Below are 12,171 nucleotides of genomic sequence, written 5' to 3'. Positions count from 1 at the left end.
CTCTGTTTCTTATTTAATAAGATGGTTGGTTACAACTACAAGTATATATTGTGGAATAATTGTTTTGTACACTGTGAAGATGTGTCTTTGCCAAGGCGCCTTCTGATTGCTTTAATAAAGAGCTGAATGGCCAATAGCTAGGTGGAAAGAGGTTAGACAGGACTTCCGGGCAGAAACTGAGGAAGAGAGATGCATCTAGGCATGTGACAGACACCAGGGGACATGGAAAGAAAACAGGAGTTGCAAGATGGAAGAGATGTAAAAAGCCATGGGGCAAAACATAGATTGATATAAATGGGTTAATTTAAGTTATAGGAGCATGTGGGACAAGCATAACCTATAGGCTGAGCTTTTCATAATTAATAATATGGCTCCATGTCATTTTTTAAATTGTGAGCTGGAGGCCCAAAGGAAAAAACCTCTGCCTTCAAGTATGCATCATCAACTCTTACATCTTGGCCGTAAAGAACAAAATACCGAGGATGGTAACACATGTGTTTAATCCCAGCATGCAGGTGGCAGAGGCAGGGGGATCTCTGTGATTTTGAGGCCAGCCTGGTCTACACAATGGTTTCCAGTCTAGCTAGGTGCAGACTGTAAAACCTTGACTCAAAAAAGGAGATAATGAAATTGGGCTGTAATTAAAACCGTGATTTTGAATGTACCTATTGTCACAAATTGTGTATTGTGGCTCAGTGCTATGCTGGGAAGGATCAAGAAGTGAGTGGAATGTCCTAATTGTCTCTTCGCTTGTTCACCGGCTCACTTACAAGGTGAGGGGAGCTCTGCTGGCCTGGCTGTCTTCTGCCATGTTTCTTTTTTTATTTTAATTTTTATATACGTTTTAGTATTCATTTTACATACCAACCCCTGTTCTTCCTCCCTCCCCTTTTCCCGTTTCCCCCCAAGTTCTCCTCATCCCATCCCCTGGCAATCAGACTAGATCTTATCCTAGATAAATGAGCTGGCTTCATTTTTTAATTTTTTTTTTAAATATTTTTATTTATTTATTTACTTATTATGCATACAGTGTTCTTTCTGCATGTGTGCCTGCAGGCCAGAAGAGGGCACCAGATCTCATTACAGATGGCTGTGAGCCACCATGTGGGTGCTGGGAATTGAACTCAGGACCTCTGGAAGAGCAGTCAGTGCTCTTAACCTCCGAGCCATCTCTCCAGCCCCCATTTTTTAATTTTTTAATTCATTTTACATACCAACCACAGATCGCCTTCTCATCCCTCCTCCATCTCCTCCCTCCTTCCCCCGCAATGCCCCATCCCCTCCTCCAAAAGGGTTAGTCCTTCCATGTGGGAACAGGAAAGCCTGGTACATTCAGTTGAGTCAGGACCAAGCTCCTCCACCATGCGTCAAGGGTGAACAAGGTGTCCCACCACAGGTAATGGGATCCAGAAAGCCAGATCATGCACCAGGGATAGATCCTGATCCCACTGCCAGGGTCTCCTCAAAGAAACGAAGATTCTTCTGCATGCAGAGGGTAGTATAGTCCCATGAGGGCTGCACAGCTGTTGGTCTAAAGTTCCTGAGTTTCCACGAACTTGGTCCAGTTGTCTCTGTAGATTTCCCCATCATGATCCTGACCCTGCCTTCCTCATTCTTATTCTCACTCTTCAACTGGCTCCTGGAGCTCGGCCTGGTGCTTTGTTGTGGTTCTCTGTACCTGCTTCCATCAGTTACTGGATGAAGGCTCTATGATGACAGGATATTCACTGATCTGATTACCAGGGTAGGCCAGTTCAGGCACCTTCTCCACTATTGCTAGTAGTCTAATCTGGGGTCATTCTTGTGGATTCCTGGGAATTCCCCTAGCACCAGGTTTCTCCCTAGTCCCATAATGACACCCACTATCAAGATATCTCTTTCATTGCTCTCCCACTCCAACTGCCCCAGCTTGACCATGTTCTCACTCCCCATCCCCTTCCCCCACTGCCCCCCTCTCCCCCAGTTTACTCATGTAGATATCCTCTGTTTCTCCTTCCCAAGGTGATCCATGTGTCCCTCTTAGGGTCCTCCTTGTTTCCAAGCTTATGAACTGCCTTTTTAGAGCCCATTCCCTATGGTGTGATGCCTTATTCTGCCTTGTTTCTATGATAACACTTGTGAAGAGGGAGATTCTCTAAGTCTACAGAACTAAGATCACAGAAATTAACAAAGAAATCTATCATTTTATCCCAATCATGAGCTCCTTGTCACGTCCCTCTTTGATAAAGAACAGGCCTAAAACAAAACTCCAGGTTGTTGTATAGTCTAATTTTTTATCACTACCAGAAGGTTTTCTGAGAAATTTCAAATTAAAATGCATCTTGTATCTCAGGTTACCCCGTCCTATCAGTCTTATCTATAATGTTGTTCAGAGAGAGCAGTTAGGAGCCTCACTTCATAGAAGAGACACACTAAGTTCAATGACTTGAGAAGAAGGTTTTGTTTTAATGTGTCCTTTAGAGATTTTTTAAGTGCTTCTTTCCTATACAAAAGAAGAATTATTCTCAAAGCAAATATTGCAAGATAGCTAAGTTCTACTTCCTTAAGACAGCATAGTTTGACACCATGGAAAGTTGCAAAGCAGAAAAAAAGCAGGCAGCAAGTCAAACTCAACTCAAAATGCTAACAATGCCTATGATGCAACCTGGAATGATCTCTAACTACAAATTATACCCCGGAGACCAGCACACCATGGAAGACTATTGATCATGAGTAAAGTACAGAGAGCTGCTCTCCAGAACTGCTTTATCAAACATTAAAAAATTAATTGAGCATTATTTTTGGGAGGGAGGAGATGTATGAAGATAGATTAGACGATTCTACACATAGGGCAAACATAGGGAGACTTTAAAAGCTATTGTAGATGTTTATTTGATACTAGCAATGTGGTCAGTTATCATAAAGTACTTCTCTTCATCACAAAATAGTAAGGATTTAAAAATTCCAAAGGGAAAAGTCTAGAAGCTTTAAAAATTTGTTTGAACTGAGCCCTAATTCTTCTAAAAAGGGCCTCCAAAATCTGGAGTAGAATTATCATACTCCATAATGAAATGCTTGAGTTCTTCAACATGTTGCTCACCTATTTCATGCAAACTCTGCTTCATTGCAAACTGTATAGGTTTTTCTAACGAACGATCCTTTTCAACCAGCCTTTCCACCACCATCCCGAAAGTTTCACAGACTTGTCGGTAAACCTTCTCAATCTCTGTGATTTTTGAGGCAATCGCTTTTGAACGACTGCTAAACTGGTTGTCTTCACACAGTTCTGGGCCAGCTGTTGTGTTTGACTCGGGTTCTTCTGTCTGGTTGATACATAATGGTGCCTTGGATCCCTTCGGGCCAGCTGTTGTGTTTGACTCGGGTTCTTCTGTCTGGTTGATACATAATGGTGCCTTGGATCCCTTCGGGCCAGGTGTTGTGTTTGACTCGGGTTCTTCTGTCTGGTTGATACATAATGGCGCCTTGGATCCCATCTCAAACTCGGAAATTTCAGCCAAGTTATTTTCTTCTGACTTCTTGGGATTTTCATTAGCCCACTTGCTTGCAGCATCAGCCTGTTCCTTCTCAGTCAGCCGGCGCGGGCTTTTTAACACCTTGGATGAAGAACTTGAGGGCACAGTATCTCTTGATGTTTTCAAAAACTGGATGGCTCTCTCTCTACATCTAAGCCGAGACTGATGGAAGGAGCGCATCCTGCTTCTCCTGCTGAGACTGGAGCCAAATCTGCTGGGTAGGGAGTCCTTCCTGCCCACACGTGATTCTCTCAAAAAAGGAGCGCCCCGTTCATGGGGAGATCGTTGTCTTGAATAATGGGAAGAATAGAAACGTCTTCTTCTAAAGCCGTTTCTTATGGCCCTGTATTCAGGCTGTCGGCTTGTGTCATACTCATCTCTTGACCATCGGGAGCCATAAGGGCCTCTTTTGTAGGGTGGGCCACTTCTTGGATTCTGAGAAAAACAGCGGCCCTCATCCCATTTTTGGTAATCAACGTGACAATAGTATCTACTGTAGCCTCCTTCATCGGGTCTGGCTAGCAGAGATGGTCTCTTGTCTCCCAGAGGCGTTCTCTTTGGCACAACGTTAATTAATCTATGGTTGTCATCACTGGGATGGCTCCAATGAGGCGCTTGTCGTCCTGGAAGTCGCTTGCAGTCATACCGTCCCTGCGCTTGATTTCCTGGAAGTCGCTTGTAGTCACACCATCCTTCAGACCACATCTCATCTCGTGGAAGCCACTGTACTTCTGCAAACAGAAATGTGTACTTCCCTTCCTGTTCACTTTCAATTTCCAACCATACTCATGGCTCAGTTCAAGAATCTGTTATTGTCTAAAAATTCGTCCTCGGAACTCTCCAACACGTACGTTCCACCGCTGCTGCTGAAACCCCACCAACAGCTCTCTAATTAGACTTAGGCCCACTCAACAGCAGGGAAATCATGCCAGGTACTTGAAAGCTAGGCACTTAGCTGGGGCTAGTGAGGTCTTGCATCCTAGAGGAGAATGCAGTACTACCACTTGACTAAATCAGTACAATTCCTAAGTGAATTCCACTTACGACAAATAAGTGTAGCTCTCACCCCTCACCAAATAAAGCTTCTCTTTGCAACAGAGAGAGACCATTGCAGAAAACCACAAACACTCAAATTCAGAGAACAAGTGATTGTGGGGCGTCAAGCCCCAATATATAGTAAACAACTCCTGTTCCTAAGGCTCAGGGAGCATCATTAAGAGGAGGAGTAAAGATTGTAGGAACCAGAAATCAAAGGGAAGCTTCACCCATGATATTTCAACAATATGATTGCCTAAACAAAAACTGAACAAGGAAAATACCACTCAATATGCTAACTTGAAAGTGGGAAATCTCACAAGGTTCCACCAGTAAACAAGGACCACAGGCTGCTAAAGAATTAGTCTTCCCCAGGGATGACCCTTTTAACTCGTTACCAATACCAAGTGGTCATCTCTGAATTCATATACATATACAAGCAACATTAAATAGACTCAGAAAATTGTATTCATATATTTGTGTGTGTGTGTGTGTGTGTGTGTGTGTGTGTGTGTGTGTGTGTGTGTGTGAGAGAGAGAGAGAGAGAGAGAGAGAGAGAGAGAGAGAGAGAGAGAGAGAGAAATTTAAGGAAAGAGATCATAAATTTGAGAGGCATCTAGGAGGAGAGGATATGGAATGGAAGGAAACAGGAAAGGAAAGGATGTGATTGTATTTTCATTTCTTAATGTTTAAAAATTAAGTAAGACCTAAATAAACGAGGCACCGCCAATTTTACTGCTCAGACACGGAGTGAGAAGCTGAGAGTTGAAGTTATCTGCTTCCATCCTTTGTGCATACCCTGCTGGAGCTGCTCCCGCTATGGATGATTGGGAGGATCTGGTGTACCAGGCAAAGCTGGCAGAGCAGGCCTGGCGATATGACGAAATGGTGGAATCAATGAAGAAAGCAGCAGGGATGGATATGGAGCTGATTGTTGAAGAATGAAACCTTTTATCTGTTGCATATAAAAATGTAACTGGAGCCAGAAGAGCATCCTGGAGAATAATCAGCAGCATTGAAGAGACGGAAGAAAACAAGGGAGTAGAGGACAAACTAAAGATGATTCGGAAGTACCGGCAAATGGTTAAAACTGAGATCAAGTTAATCTGTTGTGACATCCTCGATGTACTGGACAAACACATTGACTTTAAAAGGTTGGACACACCACTAACAACAAAAACATGCGCAAAGGGAAAATAACTTGGCCTTACATAAGGCTGTCTGAAGGAAATGACATTTTATTCTACAAAGAACAGATGATAGCCAGCCAAGGCAAATCAAGAGCAGTTGAAAGACGCTCCAGGAAAAGGTAGTAGTGAAATTTAAGGACCATAGCAGGAGAGGCCATATCATGACTAATGAACGACAGCTTGTTCTGTGTGATAAAAAGATGGGGGAGATAAAGACAGATAGGAGGGAAGAAAGTGAGATTGAACAGACACGAAGAGACAGAGAAAAGGGAGTGGAGTAGAAGCATATGCAAACAAAACAGTGAAACCCTACAGAGGGGCCACATCAATTTTCGTCTATACAACAAAATTGAACATTACTGTAACAGCAAAAATAACACACTAAAAGATTTAAACCAGGAATTTACAGAATACGATATCACTGCAGAAAACATACTCAGTGAGGGAAATTCACACTTCTTTTCAGGCATAAGTTATTATGCTTAAAGTTTTCTATTAATTTCTGGTATCTTAACCATTGTGATCTATTCTGATTGTTGACTGATTAATCTGTAGTGTCTAAGGAGAGCTGCTGACAATCTAAATCATTTAGGAATTTAGACACAAGAGTCAGTTCCCCCAAATGGAACAGTGATTCATGAGAGTCACATAAATTCCTGATGTCAGTTGAGTGCATAACAGGTCACAAAGAATCTTCAACTTGTTATTTTTGCAAGAAAATCACGTCCTTGTTGATACTTTATTTTTAAAACATCTTGAAGTTTGTAGTTCTCCAATTAGAGTGGGGGTTTCTTTATTCAACTTAATTCAATTTGTCTTAATTCATCACTGTCCTGGAATTAGTTATTTACCAAGAAATTGAAGAATTTCTCCTCTTACTGTAAGGCATATGTGAAAGAAACTCATCATTACATTAGAAGCTCCACAAGCAACTACAATGTAACAACTCTAGTGACTCTCATGGCAAATGCACCAGGATATTATTTACTATATGAGGAATTATGTCAGTGAAAGCACCCTATAATATTAGAGCCCCATTCCAGGTAATTTCCCTGAGACCTACATTCATTCAATGCCCTAGAGTGATTTTTTTTTGGTGCTACAAATTGTCATACAGTCTGTATAGAAATATAACTAGTAATTATAATGGGGAAAATGCAAATAGTTCAATTTGCATATATGTATGCATAAGGGCAGACACAGTATGCATTACCTCATAAGTGTACAAAATTCCTTACAAAATTCTATTAGCAGACTGGAAATTTCCTCCAGGCTATCTAACTTCCATTGTGTTAGAAGGTGCTATGCAGTCTGCTGGAGTAGAAAAGGCATTAGGAACTACAATTCCAACATGCTAGACAAGATGTGCCCACTTGTACTACAGTAACATCAAAGTTATAGGGGTAAACAACTATTCTCTGGTAGAGTTTCAGGCCTGCTTTACAGGAGGGAATTCATACACAGTACTGTAAAACCAGGAAACAAGACATTTGAAGAAGTCTTAGGCCCAAAAAGTAACTTACAACTCTTTCTGTAGCTAAGTTGACATGGCACTAACCTGCTTTCTAAATACCTATGTTCCTATTCATACATTAGTGCTGCTCTCAGCCTTCATCAAGGAGCTTCTGTTTGCATTGGAAACAGTTAAGACATAGACTCAAAGCTCATACAACTGATAATTGAATTCTTAGCTCTATACAGAACATTCGTATCACCCCTCTAAGGTTCAGGGAATACCCAAAAGGAGAGGATAGAAAGAATGCAAGAGATGCAAAATGGGGAGAAAAGCTGAAAAATACACTTTTCTGGGCATGATATAGGCATTGCAATCAGGAACTCAGAGCAGTCAGGACGGTTTGTACTAGTTTTATACAAGACTAGAGCTGCCAGAAGTAAATCATGGATATGGAAGGAGCTCACAGCGCACTGACATGTCCTACTGACCTTAGGGCTACTGATAGGTTCTGGGGGAGGGCAATCATTATCTTCAGTTGTACACCTACTGGTGAGGTCACTGAGCTCCAAAGGGTAGTACCAAATCCATGGTCACACAGACAGGCTGGTGAAACTCAGTGGATCATGAAAAAAAAGATGTGAATGTGGAAACGGGATTTCAGGTGAGGGTTAAGTGGGAAAGATGGGGCAGGACTGATCAAAGAATTCAAGAGCTGAGAGTAATCAGAACACATTATCTACAAATACGAAATTGTCAAAGAATGTTTAATATGTCATTTTAAATGGGAGGGAAAGGGAAGAGTACAATGAGAGAGGTAGTATGGGAAGGTACAGCTAAAATTAAGGGGCTATTTGAAGGTTGTATGGAACTCTGATACAGTAGAGACTTCCACAAATAGATACACATATGAAGGAGATCAAAATAAAACTCCCCAAACAATGGGAGAGACAGAGCCTCAACTGAGTACTTCTCATCACCAAAATGTAGCCTCCAGTTCTGGAAAGGGTTACATCTAATTGAGTTGTTGGCCAAAGGGGCCTTATGGCAACACTCACACAACCTAGGCTCCTGCCAAGGTCATTGATTGCTCTCTACAAACTGATGGTGAGGCTCTATTGTGAAGACCACACCCATATAACTCACAGAGTTATAACATGGAGAAATTGAACTGGGGCCTGTCTAGAGCCTTCACCACTACTGACTAGTGCTCATGGTAGTGGCAGGTACTCTGCACACTACAGGTAAACACTAACCTAGCTACAAAACCTTTCATACACAATGATGACCTGTGCTAATGCAATAGTGGTAAAAGACCTGTAAGAGTAACCAACCAATTACTGATTAGATTTAAGGCCCCACTCCATGAGATGGACCTATCCCCAACACTGTGCAGACCACCAAGATCCTGAGACCAGAATGGACAGGAACCTATCAGAAAACCAAAGACTTCTGTTCCGCTAAAGCAAAAATAACTCCTAAAAACATTCTCTTATAGCCATAGATCATTGTCTTGATGAGTCACCATCAGATAAGCTTCCTCCTGCAGCAAATGAAAATAAATACAGAAACTCACAGCTGTACAATCTGCAGGAAGTGAGAGACCATGGGACATTCAATCCTCAATGAGATGTGCCTATCAAATCATTCCCCTCGGGGCTCAGGGAATCCTGTGCAAGAGGAGTTGGAAAGAATGTAGGAGCCAGAAGGAAAGGGAAGACACTACCATTGCCTGGGGGACGAGCCTCCAACAGGGCAGGGCTCAAAGGGAATCCAGAGTGAGTGCCTCCTACTGGGAACTATGACTTTTTATCTGAGGGGGTTAGGGAAAAAGACTCATACACATTCTTGACTGTTTCCTTCAGACCTTTCTTTATTCTTCTTTTGCAGTCTCTATTCTTTATTTACCTGATGATTTCCTACTCTCATTCTGAGGTTTTCCTTCTAATGCATTTTAACTCTACCTTTATTCTTTCCCTTAAGATTATATAGCCCAGCAAAATCTTTCAGGCAGTTTAAAAATGACAGAGGGGTTATATTCTGTTTGTGTGACAATCCACAGAGGTCTAGTATTAATTTATCAAGGGTGCAATGGGGTACAGACTCAATTATTTTGTTCCTAGACAGAGAACTGTGGGCAGCTAGTGAGTACAGAGAGAGAGGGGAATTGACCTCTCCCAGGGATGAGACCTCTAAGTGGTTAGTCAAGGCAAAGGAGCAGCCCTGAAATCACATACACACAAACAACTAAAGCAGACTCAGCAGGCCATATTCACACACTTATTCATACACATATGTCTATACGAAGGAAGAATAATTGAAAAGAGACAATTAATGTGAGAGTAGTGGGGGAAGGCCTGGGAGGAGTTGGAAGGAGGAGACTTGGGAGAAAGTGAGGGAAGAGAGGTTCTATCAGTCCATTTTTTGAGTTGGCTTTAGTTGGCTTTCTGCTTCTGCAATAAAACACAGGAACTAAAGCAAACTGGGGAGGAAAGGGTTTATTTCCTCTCAGAGCTTACAGTCTATCATTGAGAGAAGTCAGGGTAGGAACTGGAGGCAGGAACTGAGGCAGAGGCTGTGTAGAGATGTTGCTTACCGGCTTGCTCCTCTTGGCTTCTTCAGCCTGCTTTCTAATACACTCCAGGATGACCTGCTCTGGGGTGGCTCCACCCACAGTTGGAGGGACCTCTCCATATCAATCACTAATCAAGAAAACGCTCCTCAGACTGGCTTACAGGATGGAGCCATTTTCCAATGGAGATTCCGTCTTTCCAGATGCATCTAGCTTCTGTCTACTCGACAAACATTCTTGTCACCACAACAGACACTTTGTCCACTGGAAAAAGAAAACCAAAACCAAAACAATTTAAAAAGAAACAAACAAAAATGGTTCTCTCAGATTCTATGGTTGGTATGAAATCCCAGGTATGGTCAGAACCAGCTCTGTCTAGATAAACACCATCTCCCTAGAGATTTTCAATGTTCCTCTTGCCCATGTGTGATACAACGTGGTCAGGGTGAGGATGAAAACACTATGATGGAGGACAGGACAATTTATGGGTCAATGTAAACACCACTTGACAAACTCCCATGACATAAAAGGCTACTGATGCTCACTCAGTGATGTCGCCCCACAGAAGGAGACCTTGTCATTTCTTTTAATGACATTTCATTGATAACTGTCATACATAACATACTAATGCAGAAGACACATGAAGAAACAAATTGAAAAGCTATTTATTTCAAATACAGGTTCTTAGAGAATAAAGATGTAACAACATGTTGGCGGAAGGCAAAAATGCATCTGCAAGTGGATCCTGGTCAAGGCGGGTACACTGGGGCTCCTGCACCATCTTTAGATTGAGGTGGAGCGAGTCCCAGGAGCAGCACTGCTAAGTCCTGGCAGATTCTTCCCTCACCAGATCTGTTCTCTCCTCTTCCTGAACCATCTCTGCAATGAGAGGGAAGAGGGATTTGTTCAGTAGGGTAATCAGGATATAATCAGAAAAAACCTCGTGTGACATTAGCTGCTCTCTATAATTTAGATTGCACAGAAGAACCTGCTGTCTCACTACTCTAATGCTGTGTGGGGCTGAGGGGCTGGAACAGAGTCCAGTGCTTGCCTAGAATGTCGAGACCCGGTGTCCACCCCAGTACTGCACAACAGTCCTTGGACAATTGTCCAAACGTTGCATGCCCTTCCGGCCTCCCCACAGTAATTCACTATGGAGGAAGTCAGCAGGATTTTCAGGCAGATGCACCAGCGTGCTTCAGATAATTACAAAGCTGGGTGTCCTTATCTGTGTGGCCTCACCAGATGCTTCAAAACAGCAGAGGGACCAGGCATTTGGACTCTATGCTTTCCCATTTCCATCAGTCTCTGTTTAACCAAGCTTACGTCAACATTATCAGTGCTGGGTTCTGCCTGTCCACTATCCACACACCCATATTACTCCTGTAAGGATAGAATCTATGCTTACTTTGCAGTATTTCAAACAGTTTAGGATCATGGAATCCCCAGCTACACTAATTTGAATCCTTTATTGGTCATAACCCCAGGACTACTCCACAGAGAAAACCTACCCTAAGGATGCCAACATTAAAGGACTGGAATGCAATGCACTTGTATATAGATATTGGTATAAATACTGAATGTAAAAAAAGACATAAAGAAGTAGGAACATGACTTGCACCTAGTATGGTGGAAGAAAAGTCTATAATAGTTTTGTGGGAGAGCATAACCAGAGGCGGGGACATCTGGGAGAGTCCAGAGTGGATGTGACCAGACTGAGCTATGTGAGGAGAGGAGGAGGGAGGGGGGATACAAATGTATCAACATTATAAACAAAGGCAGTGTGGTACCTGAATTATCCCAACCACACCTCAGGCTTGCCCCGCTAAACATTTCTACTTGTTCCACCTAAATACTACATGAGAATACCTCCACTCTCAGTTTATAGAGCTCCCACTCCCTTTTGGAAGCCTAGGACAGCAAGGCCGGGGTCTTGCAGGCTGGAATGTGTGGGTGGCTTTGGTTCTGGAGGGCAAAATGGAGGCAGACAAAATGGCTCAGCAGATGAACATGCCTGCCAGCCAGCCTGAGGAGATGATTTTGAACCCAGGACCCATATCCTGGAAGGAGAGAACCAAGTCCTTCCAGCTGTCCTCTGACCTCCAAATGTGAGACACAGCTCCTCTCGTCCCCCCACACACTCATGCCAAGACACAATAAAACTTCAAAATGGGCCGGGCGGTGGTGGCACACGCCTTTAATCCCAGCACTCGGGAGGCAGAGGCAGGCGGATCTCTGTGAGTTCGAGGCCAGCCTGGGCTACAGCGCGAGATCCAGGAAAGGCGCAAAGCTACACAGAGAAACCCTGTCTCGAAAAACCAAAAAAAAAAAAAAAAAAAAAAAAAAAAAAAAAAAAAAAAAAAAAGAAAAAAAGAAAAAAAAAAACAAACTTCAAAATGGAATCTGAAC

General features: G+C 42.7%; 1 protein-coding gene across 3 annotated transcripts; it reads right to left on the bottom strand.

Annotated features, from left to right (window-relative positions):
• Window positions 1-2,843: 2,843 nt before the first annotated feature.
• Window positions 2,844-4,907, bottom strand: LOC128115666 (periphilin-1-like). 3 transcript variants are annotated; one of them, XM_052746638.1, is made up of 3 exons: window positions 4,099-4,907; window positions 3,462-3,912; window positions 2,844-3,323 (listed from the first exon to the last, which is right to left on the bottom strand). In XM_052746638.1, the coding sequence occupies exons 1-3, from the start codon at window positions 4,215-4,217 to the stop codon at window positions 3,000-3,002; spliced, it is 894 nt and encodes a 297-aa protein (XP_052602598.1). In that variant the 5' UTR covers window positions 4,218-4,907; the 3' UTR covers window positions 2,844-2,999. The 3 variants fall into 3 exon arrangements, with proteins under 3 accessions (XP_052602598.1, XP_052602588.1, XP_052602580.1); XM_052746628.1 differs by having other exon boundaries at window positions 3,462-4,907; XM_052746620.1 differs by having other exon boundaries at window positions 2,844-4,907.
• Window positions 4,908-12,171: the final 7,264 nt, after the last annotated feature.

Source organism: Peromyscus californicus, unplaced genomic scaffold, assembly GCF_007827085.1.
Source record: "Peromyscus californicus insignis strain IS unplaced genomic scaffold, ASM782708v3 Scaffold_10__1_contigs__length_136768540, whole genome shotgun sequence".
NCBI lineage: Eukaryota > Metazoa > Chordata > Mammalia > Rodentia > Cricetidae > Peromyscus > Peromyscus californicus.
This window is presented reverse-complemented; position numbering and strand designations above follow the sequence as displayed.